A 14,205-nucleotide genomic window follows, 5' to 3' on the forward strand; every position below is an offset into this window, starting at 1 on the left:
CCTCAAGGATGAAAAGCTTAGGCAAGGAGATAAGAAAAACAAGGTTAAAAAGGGCAGGCTCGCTGAATGAAATATTCCTGCTTCTGTTTCTAAGAATCAGGCCCTTAAAGCCAAATGTGTTATTGTCTTTGGATACATTGGAGACAGAGCACAGGAATGAGATAGAGAATCTGGTGAACTGGTGCGGCAACAATAATCTCTCTCTCAATGTCAACAAAATGAAGGAGACTGTCATTGACTTCAGGAAGAGTAAAGGAGAACATGCCCTTGTCTACATCAATGGGGCTGAAGTAGAAAGGGTCGACAGCTTCAAGTTTTTGGTGTCCAGGTCATCAAAACCTGCCTTGATCCCACCATGTCGACACTGTAGTTAAGAAAACTTGGCATGTCAGCTACGACTCTCACCAACTTTTACAGATGCACCATAGAAAGAATTCTTCCTGGTTGTCTCACAGCTTGGCATGGCTCCTGTTCTGCCCAAGACTGCAAGAAACTACAAAAAACTCATGATTCCATCAAGCAAACCAACCTCCTATCCATTGACTCAGTCTACATTTCCCGCTGCATTGGCAAAGTGGCCAGCATAGTTAAGGACCTCACGCACCCGGACATTCTCTTGTCCACTTTCTTCCATTGGGAAAAAGATACAAAATTCTGAGGTCACCAACTCAAGGACAGCTTCTTCCCTGTTGCCGTCAGACTTTTGAATGGACTTACCTTGCATTAAGTTGATCTTTCACTACACCCTAGCTATGACTGTAATACTACATTCGGCACTCTCTCCTTTCCTTCTCTATGAATGGTATGCTTTGTCTGTATAGCGCGCAAGAAACAATACTTTTCACTGTATGTTAATACGTGTGACAATAATAAATCAAATCAAACATTTCTTAAACTTGGGATCATTTGAGTTTTCTCTTTTGTCAGAAGTGATGTTGTGCAAAGTGCAATAGCACAATGCGACTGTATAAGGAACTAAATGATGGCAGAAGGTTCAAAAGGCAAATGTTTGTAACCACAGGGCTCCACCAAGCAATTCCCTCGTGAGCTACAAACAGAAATACAAACACAAGCTCCAAAACCACATTGTTCTGCGCTGCGCACAGCGATGGATGCGACAGAACGGTTTCAGTTCCTCAGACAGCAGGCAAGCACAGTCATCACAGGGAAGACACGCTAAACAGGCCAAATGTTTCACACCCTCTTTTGTAACGCAGACAACGTAGCAGCCAACGCACACACAGCAACCTCCCACAGACAGCCACGTAATAAATGGTGAGATTGTCCGCTTATCCTTTGAGACGTTAACTACGGGGATGTGTGTCAGCCAGGACACTGGGGATGCCCAGCACTTCTTTAAAACAATGTCACGGCATCACTTAGGTCTGCTCAAGGGGGGCAGATAAGGTAATTCCCCACCCCGCCCCCCCGAAAGTCAGCACCTCCCTCAGCGTTGCGCCAGGGCGTCAGCCTGAATTTTTGTGCTCTGGTCCAAGTGGGATTTGAACCCTCTGACTCGGAGGTGAGTGCGCCCCCAACGGAGTCACAGCCCACCCGAAAATCAGGAAGGACGGCTAGGCGAACTCTCGACAAACCTTGGCAAGCAACCAGACGCACTGTTAAAAGTTATTATTTGTACAGACAATAAGCAGCTTGGGTGACACGAGTTGCACGTGCTGCTCCTTTGGGAATGTGCAGCAGCAGAGGACAGCACGGTGGCACAGTAGCAGTGCTGCCTCATAGCAACAGGGACCCAGGTTTGATTCCTGGTTTGGAGTCTGCACATTCTCCCAATGTCTGTGGGGGTTTCCTCTAGGTGCTCCAGTTTCCTCCCACAGTCTGAAGGATGTGCTTGTTAGACACATTGGCCAGGCTAAATTCTCCCTCCGTGTACCCAAACAGGCGCTGGAGTGTGGCAACTAGGGGATTTTCACAATAACTTCATTGCAGTGTTAACGTAAGCCCACTTGTGACTAATAAACAAACTTTAGGAGGGTCTGTGTCTGCGGAGATCTCAATCATCCAGTATTCAAACGCTTCCTTTTGCACTAAATTGGTTTCGAAAAAATAACCCGACAGAACGTGTGGTTGGAAACATGTGATCGATGAACTAATCTCTTTAAAAATAAGGAGGGGGAAATGACACCGGACGGTAATTGTGAAAGAGAAGATGACTTAGTTATAACTCACTGTTCATTCACTGAGCAAAGGAGGGATCTGCAGCCAACCCCGAGAACACAGCCACACTCCGTATTCCTCCCTTCACCCATTCTTATACACACTCGAGAATAATGCCCCAACCTGTTCTTAATTAGTAACTGTTGCCCTCGCCTACAACCAGCGTCCAGGATTACAACATTAAAAGAAATAATTAAACGCAGCAAGGCTGCTAACCGGTAAGTAAATAAAAACGGAACACAAAAACAGAAGGAAAAAGTTATTCCATTTTGCTAGGAAAAAGTTAACACTTGTGTCTTGTGGCATTTGGATTTTAGGATCTCTCTAGTGCAGAAGTGGCCATTCAGCCCATCAAGTATTAGGCAGGAGTGAACACAGCAAGGTTGCTGGGATTCAAGATTGGTGAAATACTTGAGACTCTGCCACTGATGGTATGAGAGCTACACGTCCGTTGTTAATTACATATTATAACTTACTTTAAAAATGTTTTATTAGTTCATGGGATGCAGGTATTATTGGTTAGACCGGCATTTATTACTCATCCCTAATCGCCCTCAAGTTTAATGTTTAAAAATGTTTACCAAGCACAGTATACTGAACAAATGTAACATTGCATTCAAGAATTGGGACTGTAAATATCTTTTTGCCATTGTGGGTATTTGCATAACAAAAAAATGTAATAAAAACTTTTACCTTTCCACAACTCTGATGCTAGATATGGAGCCATGGGCGCCGTCATTATACACAAGGTCGCTAGAGCATCTTCGTACTCCACGCTGTGCAGTATCACTGGTGACGAAGCTTGCTGAAAATAAGGCGGGCGAGGTGGGGTGGGGGAGAAACAATTCAATCTTTAATAATTGCATAAAGCTAAAGTCAAGTTCCGCAAGAGACACTGATACATGATCCATCGCGAACAACAGACATCATCAATTAGAAGCAAAATACTACGGACGCTGGAAATCTGAAAGTAAAAGCAGAAATTGCTGGATAAACTAAGCAGGTCTGGCAGCACCTGTGGAGGGGGCAACAGGGCTAATGTTGCAGGTCCAACTGATGCCCCTGTAGAGCTAAAGAGGGATAGAAATGTAATGGATTATATTGACATCTGATGAAGGAGCAGTGCTCTGAAAGCTCATGATTCTAAATAAATCTGTTGCACTTCATTGGTATTGTGACACTTTTATTGTGCCCACCCCAATGCTGACATCTCCACATCATGGATTGTAGAGTTGGAGGCCAGGGGGGCAGATCAGAAGGTTAGGGATGGGTCGGAGCTAGAGATCGAGAAAGATGTCATGGACACAAGGCAAAGAGAGTGTTAATGATAGCATTAAGGACTGAATGTGGTGCTAATAGTGATATAAAGATCAGACAGCAGAATGTGTTAACAGGACAGCAAAGGTCAGTGCTCAAAACTAAAGAACAAGTGACAGATGGCCCAGTGGGGGAGGGTGTGGGGTGGGGGCTCTATGGGATAAACCAAGGAAACAAAAAGTGGGGGGGATCAAGATAGAAGGGAAAGATCACCGCCTGAAGTTGTTGAGTTTAGATGTTGAGCCCAGAAACAGTATCTGAGCAACACGACATTTCCATTTTGGAACATTTTTTTAAAAATACAAAAGATTTTTTTAAAAAGTTACTGAAATTTCTCCATCGGCTTGCATTAGGCTAATGCTTATTTAATGTGAAAGGCTGATATTTGCAAAATATTCAAATTCAATCCAATGGTGTGGTTAACGCTATCCAGGAGGAACGGTTTACAATTAAGAAACATCAGAGTATCCGCCTGGCAAGCGACAACGTTAGCAAGGGCGCAGAGGTTAGGATTGGATTCGCAATATCACTGGAAGCACAAGCTCTCAGAAACACGAACAAAATCTTCATGCACAAAACAAACAATCTGGTGTTTTGCCTCGTTGGGTGGAATTTCACACCCTCGCTCATCCTGAAACCAAAATCCCGCCCAAGGTCAATGGACCTTTCCATGGTACCGCCCCTCACACACTCCGATTCCCATGGCGGGCGGGATGGTAAACTTCTGGCCACTGTGCCCCCAACATAAACTGAAGCGCTTTACAATCAAACGATCGCTTGTTGCAGTGGCGCCAATGTTTTTAAAATGGAGTCCCAGCAGAGACCCAGAAATAACAAATGTTGATGGACGGAGGGATGCTGGCTGGGACGCCTGGATAACTTACCGTCATCTGTGTACCACAGCAGATAGCACCTCCAAAAAAAAAACACAACAAAACAGTGCTCGATGGGTTGGCCTGAATTAGGTGGCACAGTGGTTAGCAATGCTGCCTCACAGCGCCAGGGACCAGGGTTCGGTTCTCAGATTGGATCACTGTCTGTGCGGCGTCTGCACGCTCTCCCAGCGTACGTGCAAGTTTCCCCCAGATGCTCCGGTTTCCTCTCAGTCCGAAAGACCCGCTGGTTAGCTGTATTTGGCCATGCTAAACTCTCCCTCAGTGTATCCGAACATGTGTCAGAGTGTGGCGACTAGGGGATTTTCACAGCAACTTAACTGCAGTGTTAATGTAAGCTGACTTGTGAGATTAATAAATAAACGTTAAAATTTGTTTTAAAAACGGAGATTAAATCTGTCGGAGAGCCCACAAGCTTCCGACTTGGACACAAAAGTATGGTTTAGCCAGGCTGGCACACAAAAGGAAAACCATGCTGCGGTAGCAATGGGAAGATCTGTTATTTCCGTAGCCGGTGGCAACACCTGGAGGTTGGAAAAGTATTGAGAGAAATATTAAGTGAGGACTGTTTTCTCTCTCTCATTTCCATCTCCGTGCATTTCTCCGCCTCTGTAACTTCCTTTTGTTCAATATACTATTTAAATTTGAGAATGCCAGCAGAAACGTGCTCAGAATTAATTCCTCGCTAACATGGGCCCTGAAAGAATATCACCCCAGTTCAGCACCTGAAATTGGTCCTCTTGTTTTTCCAGACTGCATGCAGAGAAGCATACTGCGCAGAACATGCCAGAAGGTCAAGAAGGATATCCCCTCAGTACAAGTGACAGAACAGCACTGACGCACTCTCGGGTATTAGATACACTGCGTATGTTAAATAATCCAAATTTGGGTCAGTCACGCTGCTGGGTAAAAATATCACATTCTGATCTCAGCTTTTGAAGGATGTGACTTTCAAATTTCTTTTTGTTTTTATTCCAATTCAATCCAATCAAGTCCAATTCAGAGTCTCAACAAGTTGGGACATTCCCGATCCAAGCTGACAAGACAGGGGTCTCACCTCCTATCTTGGGCTTGATCTACTCGATCCAAGCTGATTGGAGTAGGGATAGCTTCTCCTCCAAGGCTTGATCTCATTTGCATCTTAGCCAAAAGGCCGAGATACCGCTTTAAAAATTGCTTCAAATGAAGCTAAAATGTAACCTAATGACTTCAACCAAGAGCAGCACGGCGATACTACACTTGATCTTAGCCAAAAGGCCAAGAAGTGATAAAACATGTAACAAAATGAAGACAATTCAGTGGATTAATTTAAAATCATGTGACTGTGGAATATTAATGTTTTTGGAATTTCTTTAAACTCATTCTTGGTACCTGAAATGTCAGTGATGGCTGTACACTTTCTCAGAAAGCACTTGGAGTGATGCACGGGAAGTCTGCATGCAGGCTGCAGAACGCTGGGGTAATATATTCATTATAAAATAGCATTTATTTAGGTGTCACAATGCAGCATTTAAAGACCCACTGTCAGCAAGGTGGCACAGGGTGCCAGGGACCCAGGTTCGATTCTCGGCTTGGATCACTCACTGTGCTGAGTTTGCACGTTCTTCCCATGTCTGTGTAGGCTTCTTCCGGGTGCTCCGGTTTCTTCCCACGATCTGAAAGACGTGCTGGTTAGGCGCATTGGCCGTGCTAAATTCTCCCTGTGTACCTGGACAGGCGCCAGAGTGTGGCGACTAGGGGATTTTCACAGTAACTTCACTGCAGTGTTAATGTAAGCCTACTTGTGACACTAATAAACTTTAAACCTTTAATTACAAATAATACAGAACGCGTCTTCAATTAAATGACTGCCCTTGGATTGAATTTAATAAAATATTTACTGGGAGATTCACCATGGTGCTGGTTACTAAAAAGCAGCAGATGCCATAAAGACAGGATTATACTCTGGAGAATGTACTATTGTGATGTATTCCTTTAAGACCAAAATGTCTACTTGTTGTTCAGCAAGCATGGAGTAGTTTGTAAGAATTCAATTGCAAGGGCAACTGGTACCCTGGCCCCACTTTATACAAACTCATCAATCTCCAAACAGCATACATTCCACATGCTATTGCTGGATATCCTCAACTATGACACTGTTTAACACACAGAGAGAGAGAGAGAGAGAAATAACCACTGAATTCAAAACCCTCAACCTAAATGTTACAATTTTCAGATCCACAATGCTCTTTATGTGGACAGAGATCTATCCTAACCTTCAGTGACAGGAGGGTAAAACGAGAGCGAGCGGGAGAAGAAATGGAAGGATTTACAGAAATGGGAAATTGAAAGTTTGGCTGAAAATTTGGGTCTTGACGTTTTGTTGAAAGCAGAAAGGGGGCAGGCAAAACTCAGCATTGGGGTCCTCAGAGTTTGAGGTACTGAAGCTACCTATTCTGACACCTCAGGGGCAATATAGTGACACAATGGCTCGCACTGCTGCCACACAGCGCCAGGGACCTGGGTTCAATTCCTAGCGTGGGTGACTGTCTGTGTGGAGTCTGCATATTCTCCCCATGTCCTCATGGGTTTTCTCTGGGTGCCCCCCCGTTTCCCCTCAGTCCGAAAGACGTGCTGGTTAGGTGCATTGGCCATGCTAAATTCTCCCTCAGTGTACCCGAACAAGTGCCGGAGTGTGGCGACTAGGGGATTTTCACAGTAACTTCATTGCAGTGTTAATGTAAGCCTGTGACACTAAATAAATAAACGTTAAACTGGAAGGCTTGGGACCATATCCAGCGTTGGGCTGATAAATGACAAGTAATACTTGTGCCCAGCAATGACCATCTCCAACATGAGAGAGTCAGACCATTTTCCTCTTGATATCCAAAGGCACCATCATTGCTGGAACCCTTACCAGCAAGATCCTGGGGTGGGTGTACAACATTAACCAGAAACCAAACTGGGCCAAGGACATATATAATGTGACAGATCAGAGGCTAGGAATTCTGTGGCAAGTAACTTACCTTCTGACTCCTCAATGCCCATCGACAAAACAAGTCAGGAGTGTGATGGAATACTGGACGAGTGCAACAACACCACTCGAGGCTCGACAGCATCCCGGAACCACCAACATAAACATTCACTCAACACCATCCCAGAACCACCAACATAAAACATCCACAAATTTATTAAAGTTAATTGAGGATGTGTAACACAGTATGGATAAAGGCAAACAAGTAGAGCATGGGAACGATCTTACCAGCTTGTCACACCGGGGGCCACGATATCCAGGGTGGGGAGGGAGTGACAATCTCCCAGTGCACCGGTGTACTCGTGACATACTGCACTGGGAGATCAGGGCGCATGCGCAATAGCGCCCTGTAGCAATCTGTAGCCAGTTTGCCGGTGAGCGTAGGCCCAGCCCTCTCTTCATGCTGGCAAGAATCAATTTTAAAAAAAGCCACAATCTAAGTGTCATAAGATCTGACTTTTCCCGCTCACTGAAAAGAAACGTTCAGCACTTAGAACTTTTTCTGAGCCCCCATAGTGTATTTGGATTTTGATAGGTTGCCACATAAAAGGTCACTACACAAGATAAGAACTCATGGTGTTAGAGATGATATATTAGCACGGATATACTGTTGGCTAACTGACAGGAAACAGACTCGGGAAAAATGGGTCATTTTCAAGTTGGCAAAGTGCCAGGAATCAGTGCTGAGGCCTCAGCTATTTATGATTGATATTAATGACTTAGCTCAAGGGACTGACTGTTTTCCCCAAATTTGCTGATGATGCAAAGACAGGAATAAAGTTGTGAGGACAACACAGAGTCTGTAAAAGGATAGGGGTAGGTCAAGTGTGTGGGCAAAAAATTGCAGTGGAATGTAATGTGGGAAATTGTGGAGTTGTCCACTTTAGTAGAAAGAACAGAAAAGCAGAATATTAAAAGCAGTATAATGTTGTGGGTGTCCTTGCACGTGAACTGGGGCGGCACAGCGACACAGTGGTTAGCACTGATGCCTCTCAGCGCAGGGATCTGGGTTCAATTCCAGCCTCGGGTGACTGTCTGTGTGGAGTTTGCACATTCTCCCAGTGTCTGCATGGGTTTCCTTTGGGTGCTCCAGTTTCCTCTCCCAGTCCAAAGATGTGCAGGTTAGGTTGACTGGCCGTGTTAAATTAACCCCAGTGTCAGGGGTATTTACAGAGTAAACACGTGGAGTTGCAGGAACAGGGCCTGGGTGGAGTTGGGTCAGTGCAGACTTGATAGCTCGAATGGCCTCCTTCTGCACTGTAGGGATTCTATGAATCACAAGAAGTTAGAACGCAGGCACAGTAATTAGGAAAGCTAATGTTATGCTGATCTTTATTGCAAGTATAAAGGAAGGGAAGCCTTGCTATAGTCAAAGACATTGCTGAGGCTGCATCTGACGTTCTTATTTGTCTCCTTATTTGAGAGACACAGTTGCAATAGAAGCTGTTCAGAAAAGTTTCACTAAGTTGATTCCCGAGATGAAGGGATTGTCCTACAAGAAAAGGTTGAGTCTATCTCATTGGAGTTCAGAAAACTGAGAGATGATTTTATTGAAACATGATAAGATTCCAAGGGGGCTTGACAGGGTAAATCCTAAAGAGTTATCTCCTCTCATGGGGCAAGCTAGAGGGCGCAGTGTCAAAATAATGGGTCTGCCATTTAAAATGGAGAAGAGGGAGAATTTCTCTCAGAGGATCATTAATCTTGGAATTCACTATTTGCCAGGACAGTGGAGATGGGACACTGAATATATTCTCATCTGTAAAGGAGTCAATGATTATGGGAGACAAGCAGAACAGCCATTGACAGATCAAGCAGGCTCATGGGGCCGAATGGCCTACTCCAACATGTTTCAACCCAGGCCCACCATAGCTCTGGTTTGCACACTGCAACAACTCATCAATGCTTTGTCAGTAGCTTCAAAACTTTCCCCCTCTATGGCTAGACAGAAAAGGGCAGCAGACACATGGGAACACTACCTCCTGCAAGTGCCCCGGTGAATCACCCACCAAATTGCCATTCCTTCACTGTCACCAGGTCAAAATACTGCAGTTCCCTTCCTAACACATGGTGTGCTACAGTCTGCAGCGGTTCAAGACAGCAGCTCACCATCTCTTTCTTTGATTTGATTTATTATTGTCACCTATATTAACATGGTGAAAAGTATTGTTTCTTGCGCGCTGTACAAAGCATACCGTTCATAGAGAAGGAAATGAGAGAGTGCAAAATGTAGTGTTACAATCATAGCTAGGGTGTAGAGAAAGATCAACTTATTGCAAGGTAAGTCCACTGAAAAGTCTGACAGCAACAAAGAAGAAGCTGTTCCCGAGTTGGTTGGTATGTGACCTCAGACTTTTGTATCATTTCCCCGACAGAAGGTGGTGGAAGACAGAATGTCTGGGGTGTGTGGGGTCCTTAATTATGTTGGCTGCTTTGCCGAAGCAGCAGGAAGTGTAGACAGAGTCAATGGATAGGAGGCTGCTTTGCCTGATGGATTGGGCTACACTCACAACCTTTTGTAGTTCCTTGGGATCTTGGGCAGAGCAGGAGCCATACCAACCTGTGATACAACCAGAAAGAATGTTTTCTATGGCTGTATCTGTAAAAGTTGGAGAGAGTTGTAGCTGCCATGCCAAATTTTCTTATTCTTGTGAGAAAGTAGAGGCATTGGTGGGCTCTCTTAACTTTAGTGTTGGCATGGGGGGGAACCAGGACAGGTTGTTGGTGATCTGGACACCTAAAAACCCTGAAGCTCTCGACCCTTTCTACTTCGTCTCTGTTGATGTAGACAGGGGCATGTTCTCCTATTCGCTTCCTGAAGTCGATGCCAATCTTCTTTGCTGACATTGAGAGAGATTATTGTTGCACCAGTTCACCAGAATCTCTATCTCATTCCTGTACTGTGTCTCATCATTGTTTGAGATCCGACCCACTGTGGTGGTTTCTTCTGCAAACTGATTTGGAGGGGAATTATAGATGGGTGGTAATGTTGGCCCAGCCAGTGGCACCCACACTCCATAGGAGAACAAAAAAACAAGAGCACAGTGACTGAAACCAGGGCCATGCGAAGAGAAGAACAGATGGAGAAGTCAAACATTACAGCAATAGTGGATGCAAAGATACACAGCTGCCAGTCAGGGCAAGATCATGGAGGGATGATAATTTTGAAATCAGCTTGCTGGGGTATGGCAAGCTTAGAAGAACAATATTGGCACCAAACCATGTACATCATTCCACAATATAGGAGCGCTCCTTGTAATCTTTTAAGAAATCGTAACATAAAACGCAGATATGTTTAACACCAGGCTGCAATGTTTTCACACACTACAAATGGCTTTTGGCCTTAAAAAGCGAATCTGATATACCCCCAGTGAGAGCATGAGAACAGCCCCATGAACTGGGGCTCAGAAAAACAATGAAATGCCCTTTATGCCACGGGGAAGATTTGTACGAACTGTGTATTCTTCAGGGAGCTTTTCTAATAAAAACCACCTGAACAAACTTAGAGCGACGCATCGTTCAGGACTAACCGCACCCATGTGAAGCTATCAGTCCTGATCATATAAGGCAATGTGTATATAGACATCAGCTGTTAATTATCTTACAGCTTGCAGTGTTACTTAAAGGCCAAAAACCCTCATGTTTTGGAGATTTGGTCAAGGAGTCTCCTTTAACTAGCGCTGAAAAATCTGGCCTTCATTCGTCAAAGACCAGTTATTTTCAGAAGACTGGCCTCACAGAATAAATACTCTCACGGATCTGTTTATTCAATCTGTGTGGAAAAGAAAGAGTGGGAAAGGATAGAGTTCAGAAGATGCCAACATTTTTCTCATTATTGGGAATAGTATTTGTGTTGCAATTAATTGCCCAGGCAACTGCTTGAGAGAATTCCTTCTTCACAGCTTCTCAACACTTGATATTTTCCAGCCCGATTGTGCATTTCCACAATGGACCTCCAGAAAAGCTGGAAGGACATCAAGATGATTTAGCGAGTGGGCTGAGGAGAGAAGCCCAGCAACTGTGTCCCTGAGCAGAAAACGGAGCAAATGTTGTGAAAATAGTCTCCTCAGCAACCATCCCCTTTGTGATCTCATTAACACTGGCCAATTATGTGATTCATTCCTTCAATTTGGTTACAACTGGATCTCAATCAAAATAGTAAGGTTAAATTCAAACTGGCGGCTGCAACTGGACTGAACAGTGCCTCCAGAGGCTGAACCTAAAGAGGGAAATTAAATTAAAATGTAGAAACTTGGGTAGGAGGGGTACAAAAGTGAATCAGGATGATAAAAGAATTCGAAGCTGATTACGATTCTGAAGTGAAGTACATTGTCAAAATTGAAACAATTGAGTTGCAAGAGGAGTAAAATTTTTAGTTGATCAACAGCCCCATGGGTAGCACCCTGCCTCACAGCACCAGGGATCCGGGTTCAATTCCCAGCTTGGATCACTGTCTGTGTGGAATTGGCACATTCTCCCAGTGTCTGCGTGGGTTTCCTCCAGGCGCTCCAGTTTCCTACCACAGTCCAAAAGACATGCTGGCTACGTACACTGGCCGTGCTAAATTCTCCCTTAGTGTACCTAAGCAGATGCCGGAGTGTGGCAACTCAGGAATTTTCACAGTGACTTCATTGCAGTGTTAATGTAAGCTTACTTGTGACGCTAATAAATAAACTTTAAAAAAAAAACCATGCAAGCTTTAAACCTTGAGGAAATATGCTGCAAACAGTTAGTCAGAAATGGTTTTTAGTGTCCTGCAGTTGACAAAGGCTTAAATCTGCACTCAGAGGACAGTAAGGGGAAAAATGCTGATGCTTTTTCTGATCTCTAAAAACAGATGTTTTCATTGATATTGCTTCTGTGAAGTACCATGGAACATTTTCCTACATATTCTTACCCAGTTCCTTTGGGCTTGAGTTCTGAAGGTGTATTTGACATGGGGAAAGGTGGCAGCAAAGACCAATTCATCCCCAGTCACATCTCCCACCCATCGTGGCTGCTTTCACACTCTTTCAGAGTCAGTGCAGACTTGAATGGGCCGAATGGTCTCCTTCTGCACTGTAGGGGTTCTGTGGTTTGATGTAGCCTTTGCAAAGTACACAAGGTGCTTCATGGAGACAGAGTGTCTGCGGAACTCTGAAAGATAGAGGCTAGGAAAAGCCCAGATTGAAATCAGAGAGAGGTCACGTGGCCCTGCACGAGTGTGAAACACGCTGGAGTGGAACTGATCCGCAAATTTCTTCTTCTTAACTTTACTTGGTTAAGTTTTTATGATCTAATTCACTGATACAATCTGGAACAGCCTACCCCTCAAAAAGGTTGTAGATACTGAATCAGATTGTGGGGAGGTGACAGCCTCGTGGTACTATCGCTAGATTACTAATTTAGAAACTCAGCTAATGTTCCAGAGATCTGGGTTCAAATTCCAACCCAGCAGATGGTGGAATTTGAATTCAATAATAAAAAAAAATCTGGAATTAAGAATCTACTGATGACCATTGCTGACTGTCAGAAAAACCCATCTGGTTCACTTATCTTTTAGGGAAGGAAATCTGCTGTCCTTGCCCAGTCTGGCCTACATGTGACTCCAGAGCCGCAGCAATGTGGTTGACTCGCAACTGCCCTCGGGCAATTAGGGATGGGCAATAAATGCCAGCCAGCCAGCACTGCCCATGTCCCACGAATAAAAAAATTCTCAACTGGGATTAATATAATTGTGCGATGGTGCATGGAGCCAAGGTGTTTGAGTGGAGCAGAGACACGGATCAACAACGATCTAACTGAATGGTGGAATGGGCTTAAATTGGCTGAGTGATTCACTCCTTTTCTTGGGTAAACTCTCTGGCCTCTTCACCATGTTGCACCAAAATCACTTACCACACCTCCAACACAGCAGCTACCAGCTGGGATAAGGGATAAGGAGGCAGAGATGCCCTCATCCTCAGCTTGTTTCCTCTCTCTTTTAGACAACACTGCAATAGGGAGGAGAAGCAAAACCCAAATTGCTCAAACATCACCCCAAGCGAGCTTAAATCTAACCAATCACCTTATACACGGATCTAAAGGAAAATCACTGCCACAGCTGGGATCCGGAACACAAACAGGAAATGCCGGAAAACCTCAGCAGGTCTGACAGCATCCAGATGGTTCTTCTTCAGAGGCTTTGTCCAGACTCGAAACGTTGGCTCTTGTCTCTCTCCACAGACGTGGAGATTTTCCAGCATGTTCTGTTTTTTGTTATCTGCAGATTTTCTTTTCCTCCCCGCAGCCGGGAGTTCCCGGTTTCCACAGTGCAGACATTGCTCAAAGTAACACTTCCAGAAGTATCACGATTGGGCAGATCTAAGAATTATCAGCTTCCATTGCAACAGCACATTGTTGCAACACACACTGGGCGGGGCGGGGCGGGTGTGTGTGTGTGTGTGTGTGTGTGTGTGTGCGTGCGCAGACCGTGCAGAGATGCGTTGACCTCGGGTCAGATTTTCCAGTTTCAGGGTGAGTGTGGCCAGAAAATCCCACCATTATGTTTGAAAAATTTTATTTTTAACAAAAGGTGTTTAAGGAGATCAAACTTGTAGATAGTTGTTTTGTGCTTGATAGGTGAAAGGGACCAGAATGTCCTTAATACCAACTAGAGGAATTTAGAAATCCTGCAGTGCAGAAGGCGGCCAGTCAGCCCATCGAGTCTGCACTGACAACGATCCCACCCAGGCTCTATCCACGTAAACCCACATATTCACCCCACTAATCCCTCTAATATGCACATTCCAGGACATTAAAGGGCAATTTGGCATGGCCAAACCA

The 14,205-nt window shown here is 44.6% G+C and overlaps 1 protein-coding gene and 1 pseudogene across 1 annotated transcript in view; both read right to left on the bottom strand.

Moving 5' to 3' along the window:
• Positions 1–14,205, bottom strand: part of lars2 (leucyl-tRNA synthetase 2, mitochondrial) — an 83,642-nt gene that overhangs the window by 11,304 nt on the left and 58,133 nt on the right. Inside the window, exon 19 of the mRNA XM_080201844.1 lies at positions 2,872–2,983. Coding sequence (XP_080057970.1) covers positions 2,872–2,983 — 112 coding nt within the window. The remainder of the gene's footprint in view (positions 1–2,871; positions 2,984–14,205) is intronic.
• On the bottom strand, positions 5,517–5,657 carry LOC145362329 (U2 spliceosomal RNA; annotated as a pseudogene).

This window comes from Carcharhinus amblyrhynchos, chromosome 2 (assembly GCF_965287045.1).
Source record: "Carcharhinus amblyrhynchos chromosome 2, sCarAmb.v2.hapA, whole genome shotgun sequence".
In the NCBI taxonomy this organism is placed as follows: domain Eukaryota; kingdom Metazoa; phylum Chordata; class Chondrichthyes; order Carcharhiniformes; family Carcharhinidae; genus Carcharhinus; species Carcharhinus amblyrhynchos.